General features: G+C 43.3%; 1 protein-coding gene across 1 annotated transcript in view; it reads left to right on the top strand.

Moving 5' to 3' along the window:
• PPP1R14C (protein phosphatase 1 regulatory inhibitor subunit 14C) overlaps positions 1–21,210 on the top strand; it is a 79,966-nt gene that overhangs the window by 49,620 nt on the left and 9,136 nt on the right. The window contains exons 2-3 of the mRNA XM_070461403.1: positions 10,437–10,520; positions 11,880–11,912. Of these exons, the coding sequence (XP_070317504.1) occupies positions 10,437–10,520; positions 11,880–11,912 (117 nt within the window). The remainder of the gene's footprint in view (positions 1–10,436; positions 10,521–11,879; positions 11,913–21,210) is intronic.

Below are 21,210 nucleotides of genomic sequence, written 5' to 3'. Positions count from 1 at the left end.
TGTTAGGTCTTCACTTGCCCTTTTCAGGCATCAGAAATGAAGGATTCCTTGGAGGAAACTTTCACATTGAACTTTATTTTTTAAAGAGAAATCCAGCCATCAGAAGCACCCAGTCAACTGAGCACCTTCTGAGGTCATGTTATCATTTGCTAGTTTGTACTGCCCAGCGGGGCACCTTCAGGCCAGCGTCTTATTCAACCCTGAGGATTATGGGCGTGTGGGGCCCGGGTCGGGAGATAAATTATCTTGCCTCATTTGCAGGTTGTAAGGGACAGGGACAGAATTTAAACCTAGGCCTGTCTCTTCCCAAACTTGGTGCCCTGTGCCACTTCCTGCCCGCTGCTGGAGGGGCCTCATCTGTACTGAGAAGCAGGGCCACCTGGGCCTTTGTGGAAAGAGGCAGCTTTTGAGCCCTGGTCTCCCAGATTCCCCGGGTGTCCTCTCAGCACCACTGAGACCAAGGATGGGACACATAGCATCATTTCTGCCCTGACTCTGAGCCATTTTTTAAAACCGTGTTTGGAGAGCAATGATTATCTCTCCAAGGGCAATCGTTTGTTAAAAATAAATTACTAAATTTTTTAGGGAGGGCAGAGATTTGGGGGTGGGAAAGACCAGCTCCTCAGAGTCCTGTGGAGGGGGAGCAACATGCTAAGAGGGGAGGGAAGGGAACTGGGGTGCAACCCCTCGGCTGACTCCACACTGGCTTGCTGCTTTCCTGGGTGGCTCCTGGCTTCTAGGTCGCCTCTGGCCTGGGCGGCCACACCAGGTGTCCTGCATTGCCAGTGGCTCACACCCACCATCTCACCCACCCAAGCTCAATAGGGTGCCTTTATGCATGCACCTAGAAAAGCGCTCAGGCTCAGCCCACCTCATTAACCCATGCAGCTGCTCCTATAGAAGTTCGCCCCTTGGATTCAAAGTGAAAGTGTTAGTCACTCAGTCATATCCGACTCTTTGCGACCCCATGGACTGTAGCCCGCCAGGCTCCTCTGTCCTTGGGATTCTCCAGGCAAGAGTGCTGGAGTGGGTTGCCATTTTCTTCTCCAGGGGATCTTCCCTACCCAGGGAATGAACCCAGGTCTCCTGCATTGCAGGCAGATTCTTTACCATCTGAGCCCGCAGGGAAGCCCCTTTATCGCCATTTGTGCATGTTGTACTTAGGTGTTTATTGTCTGCCTTCCCCATCAGGGCTTAATCTCCTTGAGAGCAAGTATTTTTGCCCATCATTCATTCTTTAACCCCAGCATCTAGAAAGTTTTAGAAAATAGCAGGTCCTCAGTAAATGTTAATGGTTGTCACATGGATTTGCCTGGGGTGTTTAGATCCCAGTGTAGATGTGCCTAGATCTGGAGTATCCTCATGTGACCAGTAGTCTGAATCTTTATATCTCTGAGCTAGCATTTGTTTTGTATTGTTTTATTTTTTAGTTATTATTATTATTTTTTGGCCATCTTGTGCTGCATGTCAGATCTTAGTTTCCTGATCATGAATGGATCCTGCGCCCCTCTCAGTGAAACTTGTTGTTCAGTCGCTCAGTCACGTCTGACTCTTCCTGACCCCATGGACTGCAGCATACCAGGCTTCTCTATCCCTCACTGTCTCCTGGAGTTGGCCCAAGTTCATGTCTATTGAATTGGGGATGCCATCCAGCTGTATCTGCCCTCTTCTCCTTCTGCCTTCAATCTTTCCCAGCATCAGGGTCTTTTCCAAGGAGTCAACTGTCAGGTGGCCAAAATATTGGAGCTTCAGCTTTAGTATCAGTCCTTCCAAAGAGAATTCAGGGCTGATTTCCTTTAGGATTGACTGATTTTTATCTCCTTGCTTTCCAGGGGACTCTCAAAAGTCTTCTCCAGCGCCACAATTTGAAAGTATCAATTCTTCGGTGCTCAGCCTTCTTTATGGTCCAGCTCTCACATTCGTACATGACTACTGGAAAGACCGGAAGTGCAGAGTCTTAACCACTGGACCGCCAGGAAGCCCCTGTTTTGTATTGTTGATTGGGCTTCCCTGGTGGCTCAGATGGTAAAGAATCCTCCTGCAATGCAGGAGACCTAGGTTCAATCCCTAGATGGGGAAAATCCCCTGGAGGAGGGCATGGCAACCCATGCCCTGGAGAATCTTGCCTGGAGAATCCCCATGGACAGAGGAAACTGGTGGGCTACAGTCCACGGGGTTGCAAAGAGTCACACATGACTGAGTGACTGAGAACAGAACAGGGTGATAGTTCTCAACTGGATTGCTGTGACACAAGGATGTATCTCAAATAATTTATTCAATGATGGTAGTGAAAGTACCGAATAAAGCTGGTGAACTATCAGAAAGTTAAAATATATTCTAGGTGTTTGTGAGATGATGTCAGTCTTGCTTGGTGCAGGATAGAGGGGTGTCCGACCTGGGAGGCAAGGAGGGCAGCCTCTCTGCCTGTTATTTAACACATCCCTTCACTTTATCACAGGGTGAAGCTCAGTCAGGCTGTTCTAATCTTTTTAAAGGAGGAGTTTGACAGATTTTGCTCTTTGGTTCGGAGAGAGCTTCAGCCTTTGGGAAATTGGGACTGACATATATATGCTATCAATAGTATGTGTAAAATAGGTAACTAATGAGAACCTACTGTATAGAACAGGAAACTCGATTCAGTGCTCAGTTGTGGCCTAAATGGGAAGGCAATCCAAGAAAAAGAGGGGGATGTAAACAAACAAAATAAAATAAAATAAAACAAGTGTGTGTGAGATATGTGCTAGTGACATGGGATTGTACCAGTTGTCAGTGTTGAATTTGGAATGGTGTATGCGCGTTTAACCCTTTGAGTTCTATTACAGGACTCTCCTATGCCAGCTCCTCTAAAGCACCTGGCGGATGTGGGCCCATCAGGGACTGGACCTGGTGCCCATATTAAAAAGAGGCTCATCGCCTCTCCTTTCACTCAGCTTTCCAGCTCTTTACACCTCCCCACTCGTTCTTGATTCCTTCCCAATTCTTCATGACCCCCTCTTCAGTCCTGATCCTTGTGCGCGCTATGGCCTCCATGGTCCACAGTGACAGATGACTCTCCTAGTTTACTTTACACTGGAGCACTTCTTCCTGAAATGGGAGATAAACATATTAAGATATAAACCCTGATGTGTCATAAAATGTCTGATTTTTCCCTATCTCTTAGTTGACAGTCTGGGGGGATGTAGGCGTCCAGGTTAGAAGTCGTTTCCCCTTAGGATCTTGGCGTGTTTGTTCTCTTGGTTTCCAGCTCACAGCACTGTTGTTGAGAAGCCTGATGACATTGATTTTCTGTCCTTGTGTGTGTGACCTGTTTTCCTTCTGAAAGCTTCCCAGATCTCTGCTTCGTCTCCAGTGTCCTGATATTTCACAGTGATGTGCCTTAGGGTAGGCTGGGCTCCTTTTTAAGTAGAAAAATTTCTTACAAATCCCAGGGCTTTAAAGGTTTACTATGATGTGATTTAAAGGTTTAATATGATAATATTTAGATGTATACTGCTTAAAACCAAGCATGAATGTTTTATGTTTATGGTTCTTCTGATTACAAAATCAAAATTGCAAATTAAGCATAAAGTACCCATAAAGTACCCAAAGTACATTTGTACAACTCAAATGTACAATGTGAATTGACTGGGATAGCTGATGTCATTCTTTCTGTCAGAGGAATTAGGCACAGTTGCCTTCCCTGCTGGCTCAAATGGTAAATAATCTGCCTGCAATGCAGGAGACATGGGTTTGATACCTGGGTCAGGAAGATTCCCTGGAGAAGGGAATGGCTACCCACTCTAGTATTCTTGCCTGGAGAATTCCATGGACAAAGGAGCCTGGTGGGCTACAGGCCATGGAGTCATAAAGAGACTGACACAACTGAACAATTAACACAACGGCAAGGCACAGTTGTGGGCAGCAGCTTGGTGTGAATAACTCAGTATTAAATCTGCCTTTTGGCCTTTTTCTCATTAGGCCATAAACATAATTCTGCTTGATGATAAACACAGAGCTGGATCTGGTTATGGAATGGTCATCCAGACAATTCTTAGAAGAAATGTGCTTGCTTACAGAAATGGTTTTGGGTTGTCATTAATGAAAACTTGGAATGTAAATATTTTCAGAGAAAATAATAACACTCACATAGTCCCTGGGAGTGGGGACCTTCTTTGGGTTTTCCCCCTCCAGTTTCCCCGTAAACCTGCGGAGGGGAGCTCTGGGGAGTGTGGGTATCAGAATAGGCGAGTGCCCACCCGGCCCTGCTGCCCAAGTTTCTCCCTCGCTGGCACTGTGCTCACAACACTCTAATCTCATGGTCTTTCACGTCCTTATTTTGGGACGGAGACTGCGAAGAACAATGAGCCGCTGTCACTTTCGGGAAGCCCTTGGCTGTGTGGTGGAACCTTAAAAACCATCCTCCGTTTTCAAACTGCTTGAGGGTTTTCAAGCTGCTTTCGCATCTTCATTCCTGCCGCCCTCCCTGTTGTGGAGGGAGGCGAGCATTTGTACTTTTTAACGGCTGACACCACTCTTGTCGGGGTTCATGGTGTAAAATTCCTGGTTAGCAGTGTATGAGTGTGTGTGTATGTGTTTTCCCCACAGGCCGTCTGTGTTTCAGGAACACAATACGAGGTTGCATCACTGTGTCCTGGTGCGTGAGCCGGGGGTGGTCACAGGCCCCGCGGAGTCCTGCCTGCAGGGGGAAGTAGCAGCGTGGGGGGGGGTCCCCCTTTTGCTTAGGGATGGGGCTGCTGGAGATGGCTGCCCTCTGAACTGCCTTTTGATTTGTGAGGTGTCATCAGGGTCCGAGGCGTGCTCTGTCTTTGCGTGTTTCTTCCAAACCATGCAGGCTTGGGACTTCCCTGGTGGTCCAGTGGCTGAGATCCTGAGCCACCAATGCAGAGAGCTCAGGTTCAATCCCTGATTAGGGAACTAGATCCCACATGCTGCACCTGCAGATCCTGCATGCCACAACAAAGACCTGGCCTAGCACCAAATAATAACATAAATTAAAAAAAAAAAAAGAAATTGTAAGCAAGACAAAACAAAAAACCTCTCAGGCTGGCAACCTGCATCATCTCTTTCCCTCTTTCAACTTCCAGTTCATCTCCAAATTCCATCTCTATTCCCTTCCTATTTATCACTGTTGAAGTCTTTCCATTCTTGCCTCAGTTGGCATCCAGGCCCTGTTACCTCCCACGGATGAACGCAGCAGGCTCTCAGCAGCACCCCCACCCCCTACCCTGGGCCCCCGGGCCAGGACTGTGCAGCTGGGCCAGCTCTCCCAGCATTACTCCCCACCCTTGCCCTGGAGCCCTCCGTTGCTATAGTCTCTGCAGGGAAAGACTGGCAACATGAAGGGGATGGATTTTGTTTGTCTTTCACAATATTTTAAGGACTTGTAAAACAACTGGAAAAAAAAATGGGATATTTTAACATTAAAAAATCCATCTTTTCAACTTTTCTGAAAACTTGGGAAATCTGGCAGCACTGAACATTTGTTCCTAAAAGATTACAGTAGTCGGGAATGGAGGGTTTTGGGTTTTTTTTTGGGGGGGTTAGTTTTTTTGGTGCTTTTCTATGGGGCATGTTTTCTCTTGTTTGCTGCACTCATACTCCTTACAGCCTCCCACCTGCCTCAGCTCTCATTTCTGGCTTTCACAGGCATTAGTACTAATATTTGCAGCCCAGAGCAGTCTGACTGCCAGGCCAAGGCCTTTCTGTATCCTGTGTTTAGAACACTTCTTGTATTTTGCCTCCTGTGTACCATCCTGTCTCTTTTGGGTGCCCTCTGTCCCCCTCTCAGCCTGTCCGAATCCTGCCATTCCCCAGGGCCAGCTTCTCCTCGGTGAAACCCTCCCTGCCAGCCCAGGTGGAAGCGTTCCCCTTCCTTCGTCATAAAGCCTTCGGTTTGGCTGTCTTTCGGTGCCTCTGGGTAGCGTTTTGTTTTTGTGCGTTGGCTGCCTCTCCAGGGCAGGGCCTCCCAGGGTTGACACAGAGAGCCTCACGTGTCGTGAATGCTCAGTGGATACTTTCTTCACCAGAAGGATCCAGGGCCTCGTTCTGTGGGTACCAACAGGAAGATCTCTGTCTCAGTGGGGGATGATGTTAGCTGGTGGCTTACCCAGCCACTCTGAAGAGGTTGTTTCATGTCTTGTCACCTGAGCCCCTGTTGGCAGATCTATTTTCAGTGTGGGGAAGTCCCCGAACACAACTAAATTCTGGCAAACCAGAGTAGGTCATGGGTGGAGCTATTTCCTTGTAAGTGACTTGATCTGTCCCCAAGGTTATTCAGTGATACAGCTTTATACAGAAGATAGAGCTCAAGAGAACATCAATTGAATTTGGACTATGTCCACACTCCTCGTTAAAATGATTAAACCCAGATATATGCAGGATTCTATGCTTGATGCTAGATCTGTCTTTTCTTTTCACATGTACCTCCATGACCCCATCTCTCTGTCCTCCCCGGGGCTTTGGTTTCAGTATCACCGACCTTCAGAATCCACCCTGCTGTGTGCTCCACGCCCCGCTCTGGTCCACACACTCAGCCTGACCTCCTCCTGGCCTCTGAGAGAAGCGGGTGGGGGTCCCGAGAAGCCCATAGGATGGTAGAAAATGCTGATGCCTAGTGATTCATTATAATTACTCAGCGAGTGAATACTTAGTTTGCATCAACCTTCCCACTTAGAAAGCCAAGCCCAGGATTGCCCAGCTACCTGCCCTTGGGGCATGGCGGTGACCTTGGGATGCTGGCTGTTTTCTTTGCGGCTTTGCTTTGTCTGGGCCAGAGGATGAGTGGACCCTAGGGCCGTGGTGTCCAGTGAAATGAAAGACCCCATGTCACTTGCCACGTGTGGCAGCTGAGCCCTGAAATGTGGCTGAGATGTCCAGGGAACCAGATTTTGAATTCTATTTCATCTTAGTGAATTTAAACATAAATACCACATGTGGTGGCCACGTTGGATGGCCCAGACCTCAAGGGTGGGGGAAATGGGTCACATGAGGTCAGAACCTTTGGGGAGCCCAGTACAGTCGTGGTGACAGGAGACCTAATTGCAGACGCTGCCGTGTGGGCGAGACTCTACTGCTGAGCAAGTAAAAGCTTGTTTGACCAAATTTGGCCTCAAAGCTGAACGATGTTTGCGGGGAAACCTGTGCTATGCTGTGCTGACGAGGGCATTGTTCACTTCTTTTATTTCCTTTCAGAAGAGCAGACACGGAGCTTCCCTCAGCTGTGATTACTTGAATGAGTCTCTATATCCTGTTTCCTCTACTTGATTTCATTAAACCGTGACATAAATGCATACTTTGCACCCAAAGCATGTCTAACCACTGAACCCAAATGACTGTTTTGAGAGAGGAGTCAGGGAACTTAGGGCGAGGCTATATAGACTGTTACACAGATGGAAACTTGTGGGGTTATCACACTTACTTGGTTTTTCTTGAATAGCATCAGCTGAAATGGGCTCTGGGTGTTTTACCTTTACATGGTGGTTATTAAAGTCGTGCTGAGCTGCGGGCATAGGTGAATTAATCTTGTACCACATTTGCTAGAATATCCTCACCGTGTGTGCTATGACTTCAGTATTCACTGGCCCCAGGGAGGGTCCATGTGTTCAGGCGTCATTTATTTCACGCTGCGGCTTCCCAGCTGCAATCCGTGTTCATGGACTGCCAGTTGTTCCGTCATCTAGTGAGTTTCTTTGTTGGTGTTTCATTTCCCACCGGTCCCACTCTGGAAAGTCTGGCAGCCCCTTGAGAGCCACACCGCTCTCTGTGGCCCCCCAAATGGCTCCCCTCTCCACCCACAGCCTTCCTTTCAGCCACAATGTCAAATATACACAATATAGGAAGTCAGCGCAGGCAGCCCTGGAGCAAGAAAATACCAGTGTGAAAGGTAGATGATGAACAGGGAGGCTGGCACCCACACAGGGGAGCGTCAGTGTGGTCCTCCTCAGCATCCTGACTGAGTGGAGTGCAGCCTTGGGGTCCTCCAGTATCCTCCCCCTGGTGGAGGCCACGTCCGTCCCCATCTCTCTGCTCTGCCCTTTGTTCAGTTGCTCAGTCGTGTCCGAATCTTTGCAACCCCACGAACTGCAGCACGCCTGGCTTCCCTGTCCTTCCCCATCTTCCGGAGTTTGCTCAAACTCATGTCCATTGCGTCAGTGATGCCATCCAACCATCTCATCCTCTGTCACCCCCTTCTCCTCTTGCCTTCAGTCTTTCCCAGCATCAGGGTCTTTTCCAAGCAGTCTGTTCTCTTCACATCAGGTGGTCAAAGTAGTGGAGTTTCAGCTCCAGCATCAGTCCTGCCAATGAATATTCAGGACTGATCTCCTTTAGGATGGACTGGTTTGATCTCTGTGAGGTCCAAGGGACTCTCCAGAGTCTTCTCCAGCACCACAATTCCAAAGCCCTGGGGAGAGCTTAAAAATGGTATCTCATTTGAAAGAGTGGCTCTGTACCAGTCTGAGAGACAGACTGGCTCGATAAAAATGTGGGCTGGATGGCTTCCAGGGAAGGAGGGAAAAGGCACAGCAGCCTAGCCAGCTCTAAGTGGAGCACAGGGATGCTGTGTTCATTGCCTCATGTAGCCTGAGTCTTAGGGCCTGTAAGGTACCGTCAAATATCCCTATAGGCAGATGCACACCTCCAACCCTGTACTGTTTTTCTGATGCCCTGAAAGGCCAGGTGATTATGTTTTAATTTTATTCCTATCGCTACTCTCCAGCAAGAATCATTCTTCTGCAGTTCTGAGGTCATTTGACTTCTCTAAGGAGACTTGCTTTTTCCTTCCCATTTTTTGTTAGTACTATTAAAAAATGTAAAAGAGATTTTAACTTTAATAAGACTAACCTCCCTCTACTTTGGGTTCAGCTTTCCTTCTGCTTTATCTGAACTTTCCAATATCGACTTCATATCTTATAATAGTAAAAAGAACCTCACAATAGTCAGCGCCCCTGTTTATAAGGATTTACAAGGATTTCCCTGGTGGCTCAGACGGTAAAGCATATGCCTACAATGTGGGAGTCCTGGGTTCGATCCCTGGGTTGGGAAGATCCAGGGCAGTCCACTGCCTGGCAACCCACTCCAGTACTCTTGCCTGGAGAATCCCATGGATGGAGGAGCCTGGTGGGCTACAGTCCATGGGGTCGCAAAGAGTCAGACGTGACTTCACTTTCACTTTCACTATTTATAAGGGTTTGAAGAGCTCTGTGTCAGGAAATGGGATACAGACAGCAATAAACATTTTCTTATTATTTAACAGTAGTATATCATCTGCCTCAGTTTCCTCAAAACACTTGAGTCCTCACTTTTGTGTAGGAGCAGGAAAAGGAACGGTTGGGCACCATTACCTAGTAGATGCGCTTTGCTAGAAAGGAAATTCTCAGAAAGTCAGCCTTGCCTCTGAGGACCAGACAAGGCGGCTGGCACAGAGCAGCAAAGCCCAGGTGGACGCACAGGTGCCCCACACAGGTTTCTCTCTGACTTCGGTAAATACTCCTCGGCATCCCTGGGGCTGGGACGAGTTGGCAGGCAGGTGGCTCCTCGTGGGAAGGGGAAGTGCAAAATTAAAGCACTCTTCAGGAGGTCTCTCACCGCATTGCTGCTGGACCTCCTCACCCTCTGTTGTGGACGGGATGTCTTTGGCTGCAGGAATATTAAACTTGACTCCCAATAATAGGGCTCTACTGGGATGTCGGTGGGCTTCAGCGGTGGTCCGACACATTTTTTAGAATCCTCTTTCCTTACTTCTCCCCAGCCTGCCCACCATGAGTCAGACTCTCCCTTCACGGTTGCACAATGGTTGCATCAGTTTCTAGGTAACAGACTCCCTCAGCCCACTCTCCACCCGGGATGCTGCTGTTGAAAGAACTTCTTTTCCCCCTGATCTGAGTTGAGTTTGTAACTGGGGCTGGGGTGACATTGACCCAAGAGCCCTGGCTCAGAAACCCCTGGACTCAGGTTTTTCCAGACCCAGAACTGGGAAGGGAGATGCAGATCCATGTCCCCCCACCCGCCCACTCTCCAAAAAAAAAGACCAAGTAGTCGCCAAAGAAGTGTCGATGTTCAGTAGGAAACTGAAAGTCACACTACTCTTCCTATAATTGATCACCCCCCCCCATTAAACACTCAGAAAGGCAATTTCCTCCCAGAAAGCAGAAAATCATCGTTGTTGCGGTACATTAGTGTCTATGCCTTGTGACCCTAATGTCTCCTTTGTTCCCACTCCTCCTCCTGTTCCTTTTCCCTCCTTCCCCTTCCCACCTCTTCTTCCTTTTTCTTCTCTTTCCTACTTCCCCTTCCTCTTCTTTCCCTCCTCTTCTTCCTAGTCTCTTCCCTGTGCCCCCACCCCCATTACTTGTCAGCACATCTATATGACTCAACGACATTGGTTGGATAAAGTGCAGTATCTCACTAAATAGAATGTTTCCAAATTTGTTCCCCAGGAAGAAGAAATGCCAGATGTGGAAATTGACATTGATGATCTTCTTGATGCAGACAGTGAAGAAGAGAGGGCTTTAAAATTACGGGTAAGTAGTATTCAAAATCCAGATCCTTTGATGAATGCTTGAATCCACTTGGGTCTCCAGAGCATGGCTCTCACTGATCCTGCCCTGGGGTGATGTTGGCACCAGCACTTGGGCAGTGGCAGGTTGCAGAGGGAATCAGTAGGATGCTGAGTATTCACCCATATAAACTGCATATCTGGAGATAAAATAGCCCAAAGGACCTGACTATAGTCAGATCTTAAATCACCTTATGGATGTGAGTTTTTCCAGCTCCAACTTCTTGGGAGAAAGATGGTTCTGCCTCCAGAGATCCATTTGCCAGAGAAGAAAGGCATGTCCCACGGTTGTATGAGAAGGAGAGGGACTCAGCTAGAACTGGAATACCTAAGCCCAGGATTCTGGTCTTGCAGTTGTGGATTATAGCATTCATGAAATTCATTCCTAGATAAGATTGCTTGCAACATGATTCTAATAATATATCTTTTATTGGAGCATGTTCACCTAATATAATGGATATTGAGATACCCCCCACTTCCTTTGTCCAGAGCAAAAATAAAATACTTACTTTCCTTTCCACAGGAAGTCAAATCTATCATTTTAAAATCTGCATTTGGGAGTTTCTAAAACCAATTAACCTTTGACCTGCCATGGTTCTCACTGTTCATTGATAATTACTATTAAGACTGTTAGTTATCACTGATGACAAATGATCACTAGGGGCAAGCAAAGGACACGTTTGAATGTGTTAATGTGTTTAGTGTGTTAATAATTACTGGTGCCCCTTGAGTGGTGAGCAGTCTCAGTTTAATGATTATTTCTTGTTGTTAAATTTAGTTGGGAGATGATAGCATCCCGGTTATGAAAGTTACAAAAAGCAAAACAAAAACAAACAAAAACCCCCAGGTACCAGTTCTATAGAAAATGTAATGACATAAAATTTTTTTTCTAAAAAATAATTACTTGAAAGAGACTTTAACTGCCATCAGGTCACCCTGGCTTGTTCTCAGGGGAGGACAACCAAAGCCTGCAGAGGTGAGACAAGCTACCTCGTGGTTGAATCACAGCCAGGCTCTCATTCCCCACGTCCAGTGTGACTGTCACCATCTCTCACAGGCTGTCTCAACTTAAGTGTATCCAGATTATTATGAACCACATAGGCAGCCTGAAGGACAGATGTATATGTGTGTATTCTGAAGAGTGCAAATGAAAGGTACAACTTTGTGTCTTCAGAGGGCTAACAGATACTGAAATACAGTGTGATTCTTGGTAGTCAGTATGAAATATTGATTTACCCTATTAAGAATAATGTTATAAAAATGAGATGATTTCACTTAAATGATGTTGAATTTTAAAATAAAACTTCTATGTATTTCCTTCTAGGAAGCTCTTGTAGACTGCTACAAACCAACAGAGGTAAGCAAATCACTTTCCCTAAATGTCAAGTTTGAGCTGGTTTTTTTCTTTTTTTTTTCTTTATTAAATCAATTTCTCTATTTTAAAAGCGGAATCACAATAAGTGGTTTTGCTTATGTGTACACTAAGTAGCCATTATATTCATAAGTGAAGTGCATGTGTTTGTATAACACTGACTTCCTTATTTGTAAACCTAAACATGTCTGGTTCTAGAAGACTTAAAACTAATAGAATTGGGTGTGTTGCATACTTTTATGTCATATAAAAGCCAAACTTCAAAGGAAATTATAAGAAGGTTTGGAATCATTTTAGTAAAAATTTTAGATTTATAACTAGAGAATACATTCTATTAGTGTAGAGGTATGAATTTTTAAAAAGCTTAAAGCTGATTCTGTCATTTATAATTGAATGGTTGCCTTTATTGGAAGGATAAATTTTATGCTTCGTGTGGATATTTGTCAAGAACATAAGCATTAATGTAAAACACTGATGTTAGTTTGATCAGACCAAAGCATTTAATGAATACTCTAATGGCCAGTGTACAAATTAAGGATTTGATCATTTAGGAAAATATTTGTAAAAGAAGTATTTTCACTTTGCTCCTATGATAAATAAGAGAAATTAGAAGATCTATCAGATGTTTTGAAGTTAATTTACAATATCTAAGCAATAATGAGAGGACTTCTGTTTTTGAAGTGGTATAACTACAAAGTGAGAGGAAAGCATGTTTTAAAGAGTATGTAAAATTTAAATGAATGGGAGATTTTAGGATCATTTGGCTTGAGGTCAATTACTTATTTGAGCTTTATTCTTACAATCCTCCGTTTTCCTTTATATGTGCTACATACTGTATTCATAGAGATTTTAAAATTTTAGGTATCAAAACATATATATATATATATACACATATATATATTTTAATCAATGCGATACATATATTCATAATTTTGAAAACCAAAAACAGGCTTATGGTGAAAAAGTAGCCATGTCTTTCACATTCCTTAGTTCCCCTCCCTAGAAGTATATATTTTATATTTGTGTATCTTTGTATAACAACAATTTTGGCTGTTTCCCTGCTGTTTACTCTTATATAGCTAAGTATGCATTTACCACTTTTTTTCTCTCCTTGACTTAAGAGGAATATGATAGATCTCTTACTTGCCACACAATTCATTTCCTTCCATCCCCTCAATAAAATTATTTAACAGTATTGTTTTAACTCAGTAGTCAAGATTAACAGTACCATGATTTAAGTAAATGTTTTTCACTCATAAGTCAAACAGTGAAATATTACCAATGTTTCTTTCTTGCATAGCCATTTGTTTTTCCTGGAGTTGATAAGTACCTTGTCATTTATTTTTGTCTAGTGCCTATTTTTTTTTGTTGTTGTTGTTGAACTCTCCAGAATCTTTGTCTATGTAGTATATTTTTTATATGCTCAAACACAGCATTGCTATCACTCCACACCAGGCTTTCCTCCTGGAACCCCTTTGCAACAATATGGAGAAGTTATTCTCTGGGTTTGCTGAGTAGTTATTGTGTTGAGACTTCTGTTCACTGTTGTCCTCTGTCAGATGCTTTGTTTCTTAAATCTGTCTTCCTCATTTAAATTTGAGTACATCATCCTACAATAGCTTTTTGGGAAAGGATGTATAAAAGGTAAATTTTTTGAATCCCTGCATATATGAAAATATATCTTGATTGATAGTTTGGATGGTATAGAATTCTAGATAAAATTCATTTCTAAAACTCAATTTTAAGGGCATTATTATATTGTATTACTTCAGTTATTAAGAATTCAGAAGCCTTTTCCATTCTCAGAATCTAGGTGACCTATTCTTTTCCCTTCAGTTAACCTGGATTATCTCCATATTTTGGAATTTTACAATGATATGCTCTAGTGTGGGTCCTTTTCTGTTCATATGCTGGGTACTTTGTAAACTCTTTTAGTCTGAAGATTTATGCCTTTCAGCTCTTCAAAACTAATTTTTTAATATTTATTATTTTTATAAATTTTTCCCCTCAATATTCTATATTTTTGGCTCTCTTATTATTTAGATGTTACCTCTTCTAGATGGAGCCTCTAACTTCTTATCTTTTTCCTTTTGTTTTTCATCTCTTTGATCTTTTGTTCTACTTTCTGAAAGATTTCCCTGACTTTATCTTCTACACTTTTTATTGATATTTTAAAATTTCAGCTATCTTATTTTTAATATTCAAGAACTCTTTCTTGATCGCTGTTCACTATTTTGTTTGAGTATTTCTTCTCGTATTATGGATGCATTTATTTCTTTTTTCTCCTTGAGTATATCAGTCAATGTTTTGTTTCCTTTTGAAGATTATCCTGCTCTCTGCATTTTCTCTTTTTTCTCTGAATCACATTTTCTCTGTCTGTTTTTGTCCATCCTTGCTAATTCTGGGCAGTGTATTCATGTTTGAGTGTTAGGACTCAGTAAGCTGATTGGAATCTGTGTGTATGAGAACAACTTGTCCATTGGTGGGTCTCACCATGGAGTGACCAGGTTGCAAATCAGATTTTTTTTTTTTTTCATTGTATGTGGGTATGGAGAAGGGGGTGCATTCTAGGTGGTTCAGTGGTAAAGAATATGCCTGCCAATGCAGGAGATGGAGAAGACATAGGTTCTATCCCTGGCTCAGGAAGATCCCCTGGAGGAGGAAATGGCAACCCAATCCAGTATTCTTGCCTGGAGAATCCCATGGACACAGGAACCTGGTAAACTATAGTCTATAATGTTGCAGAGAGTCAGACACGACTGAGCGCACATACATACACACACAGACACATTTGGAACAGGGGGCTTCTCAAACTATTGCTGTTTGGACATCTCTTTTCTGGAGAGGTTTTTCTGTTTGTCTGTTTTGTTTATTTTTTTTTTTTTAAGATTTGACCCCGTAAACTCCTATCTCAGGGTTGATAATCTGACTTTAGGCTTTGTCGAAGTAAGGACAGAAAGGCAGCAGGTGACCTCACCCTTTAGCCCTTTGGGGACTAGAATTCCTTTATTTATACATAGTTGGGAAATTAAGAATTAAAACAATTAGATATTTGGAGAGCAGCATCAAATTGTTGCGAAGGGTTGGACAAGCTTAGTGGAATCTTAGTCAGGAAAAGTGATGAATTATGCCAATGAATTAACATGTGATGTGGGGGTGGGGAGTGGCTGCTGAGAGTAGATGCAGGCTGGTGGGTGTAGACATGCCCCTTACTCACTTATCATTCCTTTTTTCTTCAGTTCTTCTGGGTGGGGAAGTGCATCTTTTGGTATTTAGGTAAGAAAGGTTGGATATGCATGAGAGCCCTCCGCCTCTTTCCCCCAGGTTTTGCAATGTTCAGGGAGAAAAGTGTTTACACTCCTCATAATTAAATGAGATGGAGGGTCTTTTCCTCCTGCAATAATTGTATTCCTTAAAGCAGAAACATTACTTTACTGACAAAGGTCCGTATCGTCAAAGCTATGGGTTTTCCAGCAGTCATGTATGGATGTGAGAGTTGGACCATAAAGAAAGCTGAGTGCTGAAGAATTGATGCTTTTGAACTGTGGTGTTGCAGAAGACTCTTGAGAGTCCCTTGGACTGCAAGAAGATCAAGCCAGTCCATCCTAAAGGAAATCAGTCCTGTATATTCATTGGAAGGATTGATGCTGAAACTGAAACTCCAATACTTTGGCTACCTGATGTGAAGAACTGACTCATTGGAAAAGACCCTGATGCTGGGAAAGGTTATAGGCAGGAGGAGAAGAGAATGACAGAGGATGAGATGGTTGGATGGCATCACCAACTTGAAATGGACATGAGTTTGAGCAAGCTCTGGGAGTTGGTGATGGGAACTCCACACCAGGGAACTCCAACTTCCACACCAAGGAAGCCTGGCATGCTGCAGTCCATGGGGTCGCAAAGAATCATACACGCTAAGCAGCTGAACTGAGCTGGTCTCTTTGAAGAGGCTTATGAGATGAGAGGATGTGGTATTTGAATATTCCTCGGAGTCCCACAGGAAGAAGGAAGGAAAAGGTGCTGTAGTTTATGATGGAGCCTGTCTTGCCCGCTTTTTTAGCTCATGGTTCCTAGGAACAGAAATGGTGTAAAACACTGGGGAATTTCAGTCAAGGTCACTGACGTATTAAAGGATCATTTCAGAGAAGTTTGGATAGTTTTGTCTTTAAGCTTATGTGCATAAGAAACAGATTTTACTGGCACCTGGATTGTGATGATAAAATTAATAGCTTGTGTTTCCCCTGAGCTCCAGAGTTCACACTGAGGGAACAAGTATTATCTTATTTAATCCTCACAACCATCACTTGAAGCAGAGAATTTGGGTGACTTGTCTAAGATCTCGCAGCAGTGAGCAGAGAGACCGCGACTTATCCTTAAGTTTCTGACACCTGATCTTGTGCTCTTTCTTTCCATCCTGCCAGTCTTCCTAAGCTGCTTGACACAGCAAGACATGTAGGACATTAAAGGACTTTGACTTATCTCAGCTAAATGCCTGACAATTAATGATGTTCCTTTTCAAGTCGCCTTCTCTGGAGGTACTATTTTTTGATCAAAAGAATTTTACATACAATTATTTTGCCTCTTTGAAGTTAGAAATGTAAGGAAGCCGTCTTTGCTGAATCAGACAGATCTATTTGTAGTCTCATTGCAAAAGATGAGTTGGCAGTGGCGGGGCTAGGGGGCAGGGAGTGGAAAGAAGACTGGACTTTGAATCTAGAGTCTTATACCAGCACCAAACTTGTGTGACTTATAGCAATTTTCTCAACCTCTCTGAGCCTCCTTTTCCTCCTTTATGAAAATGGAGGTAGTAATAACCACCTCCTTAGATTTTAGTGAGGGCTATTTGCAATGAAAATATTATAGTGATAGCAACAATAATAATAGCTTAGTCATCTCTAAGCACATGCCAGGCACTGATCTAATGCATATATTAATCATTTCATCTTCACAGCAGAGTTATGAGGTTGGCACTATGATCCTCAGTTGAGACACAGAACAGCCTGTGTAAATTGCCTCAGGTGACATAGTTAATAAGTAGAGAATCAGGGTACATAGGAAAGCACATGAACATGAAGCTTGCCACATGCTGGTTGAATCTGGCTCCATATAAGGCAATACTTCTCCATTACATATTAATCGCATAAATTGGCCAAATTCACTGATAACGATATTCTTGCATTATTTAATTTGAAGAGCAGGTTTGAAAGAATCTGCTGATTTCACAGAAGTGATATTGTTCTGACATAGACTTTGGGTCTGTGGTTTCATCCTGTGTGGGTCCCTGCCAAACTGTGGACTCTTGACATTTAAATCTTTCCTGACTTGAGCCCTTTAGAAAACACAGCAGTATAATTGAAGTCCCCACACTAATGGATTAGTGATTGACTAGTCAGAATGGTGCTTTCATTTTTTCCACTTCAATAAATGCCATTTCTGATGTAGCTGATACTAAAATAGAGCTGATAGGTAGAAAATAGGATAGAAAATAGATAGAAAAAGGTTATTTCTATATAAAACATGAAGAAAATAAGTAATTTTGCTTTGGTTATTACTTGGATTTGAAGGATGCATGTGGACTTTGTAGGGCTTCCCAGGTGGCTCAGAGGTAAAGAATCCACCTGCCAATGCAGGAGACACAGTAGACACATGTTCAATCTCTGGATTAGGAAGATCCCTTGGAGTAGGAAATGGCAACCCACTCCAGTATTCTTGCCTGGAAAATCCTATAGACAGAGGAGCCTGGCGGGCTACAGTCCGTGTGGTTGCAAAGAGTTGAACATGACTGAGTCACTGACCATGCACGCAGTGGGCTTTGTAGAAATCAAGGATGGGGATGTCTTGGCCAACTAGCCAGGCTAGGGGGAAGCTTCTTCTCCTGTTGCCCAGTGTCACTTTGCATGGTTTTCAAATCTCAGGATCACAGAGGAACACTTCCATTGACTGGGATGGTGGAAAGAAATTGCATTTAATATGGGCTGGAGGGCATCTCTCTTACCATCTGTTAAGAGAATTGCCAGTTGGACTTACGGACTTTTCGAAATCTCTTTTTTATAGTTAAAGGTGGCTGTGCCATTGCTGTCTGATAAACATCAGATTTTTCTTTCTGGATTTATTTCTTTTTTGTGAAATAGAGGTTGAGGTATTACCTATCATCTTAGCCATCAGAGTCTGTCCATTGATACGCATGAGAAGTTCACGCAGGATGACTCAGTCTGTGAGTAGGTGGTGAGAGGCATCTTTGGTCCCGATAGTCGGCTGGGTCATAGAAATGTCATGCTATGTGACGGTACAGAAGAAGGATGTCTAATTATTGTTTGCAAATGGGAATTGGCCAGTGTTTTCAGAAGGACGGGTCTGCCCTGTTGTTCATTGTTTGTTGGTAAGAAGGCAGATTCGCTTTCCTTGCTCTGATGACTGCATCTTACATTTCTGATAGGCTTTGCTGCTGGCCATTGTCACCTTCCTACTCACACCCACCATTTAGTATCTTAACCTGTCATTTAAAATATTGTTCAGTTTATGTGTACATGAAAATACTCCCAGCCTTGATTACTGAGCTGACTGCAGCAGGAAGAAAATGTAAACTAGGAGAGTCGGTGTGAGTGGCTGGAGGAGGCTTGGCTTGGTGTTTTGCTATGTTATCTTTGTTCATCTGTTCAACAAATATTTATAGAAGATTTCTATAATCTAGGGACTTAGAGAGGGTGGCGAACATGTGTGTCCAGTTTAAAAACAATCTCTTAGGGACTTCCCTGGTGGTCCAGTGGCTAAGACTCCACGCTCCCAATGCACGGCCTGGGTTCCATCCCTGGTCAGGGAACTAGATCCCACATGCCAAAACTAAGACCCAGTGCAGCCTAAATAAATAAATAAGCATTAAATAATAAATAGAAAGTAAGATCAATCTCTTAAAAGGCCACAGCCACTATGGTGAGAATTTCAATGCTCAAAAAATTTTAAAATAGGGACAAAAGGACAGAAGTGCCAGGGTGTCAGCTTATCCCATGGTTCTCTAAGTTAGAAACCAAATTGCTGAATGGAGAGTGATTTTAGAGGTTCTGTACTTTGCTGGAAAAAGCCAAGGAGGCCACCGTTTTACTTGTTTAATAGATCTGAGAGCCTGCATGCAGGGAAAACTTTTCATCTAGCTTCTCAAGGGATTTCCTCAAAAAAGACTGCTGTTTAGGGCTGGGAAAAGGAGTAGAACAAGAATGTGAGATTAATGAGTTGAAATCTACCCTTTGAAAACTGTCACCTTCAGAATGATGTTTCTGAAGGGTGAGAATTGGGAAATTGCAAAGAAAGACTGGAGTCAGATAGGAACGACATTCTAGCAGTTGGAGCCACTGGCTACAAGAGCCTAATTATGTATTAGAGTAATTAGGCAGGTAGATCATAAAGAGTTCAGATTGATTAGCCAGAAACATGGGAAGCTTTATCTAGTGGCCAAAAGGATTTTAGTCCCAGTATGTCAGTTGTTCACACACTTTCATTAGGACTCTTTAGGCTCCAGGCCTCTTCTGTCCAGGGAGAAAGAGCCAGGACGTGTTGGAGCTGACTTTTGGAGTCATTTTTAAAGAAGACTTATTTATTTATCTAATTTTTTGGCTTTGCTGGAAGAACCACATGCATCTTGCCATTGGATGGTCCCCCTCCCCCAAGACATTAATGATTATTATTTTATAAAAGACTCAGTGGAGGAGGTAGAGGCTTTAAAAGGCAGTGACTTTAAACAGTTGGCATTTTCCAGTGATTGATTGTGCTTTTATGGCCTTTTCTTTTTCTATTAAATTCAGAATGAATGATCATGTGACACCACGATCATGTTTTAAAAGCTGATCAACCCTAAATTAAAATCAGCTTTATGTTTTCTTCTTGTGTTTAGATTTATCTGGGCAAGAGAAAAACTATGTTAAAGGCAATTTGACACATGATTTTTGATTTCTGTATCTTTAGCAAAGGGAGTCACAATCACATAAGTCTCAAACAGTTTAGAAATGGATTTCTTTCCTTTGACAAGATTCAGGTGTTTGTACTAAATAATATTGTCCTTCATTGATAATAGAAGCCTTGATGAAATGAGTTTTCTTAGGGATTATGAAATGGGAATTCTGCTGAGTGTAGTCCACAGATTATTTATTGGAGTTGGATTACTTATGTGGACTTTATGTGGTGTGAATTGCAGGTGTATGGTGTGTGAGAAACCCATTAGTAAGTGAAGGAAGAATTAAATGCCAGTTAGGTTGGATCTGGTGAGGGCAAATGAACTATTCTGCTGCATATACAAAAAGGTTAGAATTTGGGTACAAAATAAATTAATCTAAGAGCAGCGGTCTGAATCTCTAAAATAGATTCATGAGACTGCTCTCATCAGCAGAGCAAATTAATCTTTAATGGTGGGTAGTCAAGGAAATAAATGGACAAAATAGTGTCAGTGGTTTTTAAGTTAAAGGAGGGGGAACCAGGATGCAGTTAAGACCTTCAGGAATGTATGCTGACAGAAGTCATTATAAACACAGCAGGCACAAACCCTCACCCAAAACAGATTCATAAGCCTCTCTTCAGATCATGAAAAATAGGATCAGTTCTGGTGTGGCCCTGTCGGCAAGTGAACTCCTCTGAAGAAAAACTCACTCCCCTCCCCCGCCCCCCAAAAGACGGGGAAGTGAAGTATTTCAGTGATGAGTGATGAAGGCCCCAGTGCTGCTGAATAATGACACGGGCCGAGGAGAGCAAATCCCAGGGTCACACAGGGATGGGCTCGCCCCCAAAGCCACGTCCATCAGGACGGATTCACCGCCTGCCCCTTTGGCATCCTGTGTGACCCGGATAGTCAAGCCAATGAAAGTGTACAGTGTGATTTTTGAATGCTTAGCTGGTTCGTTGAGGGAGGACATTTTGCCATTTGGAATAGTTTTCAGGTGTTGCCGTCATGTTTATGAAGAGGCATGCACTGCCTACCCTTCCATTGTTTTCACATATCTAATCTTTGCTGGATCTTGAAATTCCTCTCATAGAGCCTTATGACTACAGTTCACAGTGCTGTTTTGTGTATTTGAAAGTTGCTAAGAGAAAAAATTGTAACTGTGTGGTGATGGATGTTAACCAGACTTACTGTCATGATTATTTTGTGATATATTCATGTATCATGTCATATGGTGATTTAGTTGCTAAGTCGTGTCCAACTCTTGCAATCCCATGTAGCCTGCCAGGCTCCTCTGTCCATGGAATTCTCCAGGCAAGAATACTGGAGTGGGTTGCCATTTCCTTCTGCAGAGGATCT

Source organism: Odocoileus virginianus, chromosome 34 (assembly GCF_023699985.2).
Source record: "Odocoileus virginianus isolate 20LAN1187 ecotype Illinois chromosome 34, Ovbor_1.2, whole genome shotgun sequence".
Lineage (NCBI taxonomy): Eukaryota > Metazoa > Chordata > Mammalia > Artiodactyla > Cervidae > Odocoileus > Odocoileus virginianus.
The sequence above is the reverse complement of the archived record's forward strand: the minus strand, read 5'-3'. Positions and strand labels throughout refer to the sequence as shown.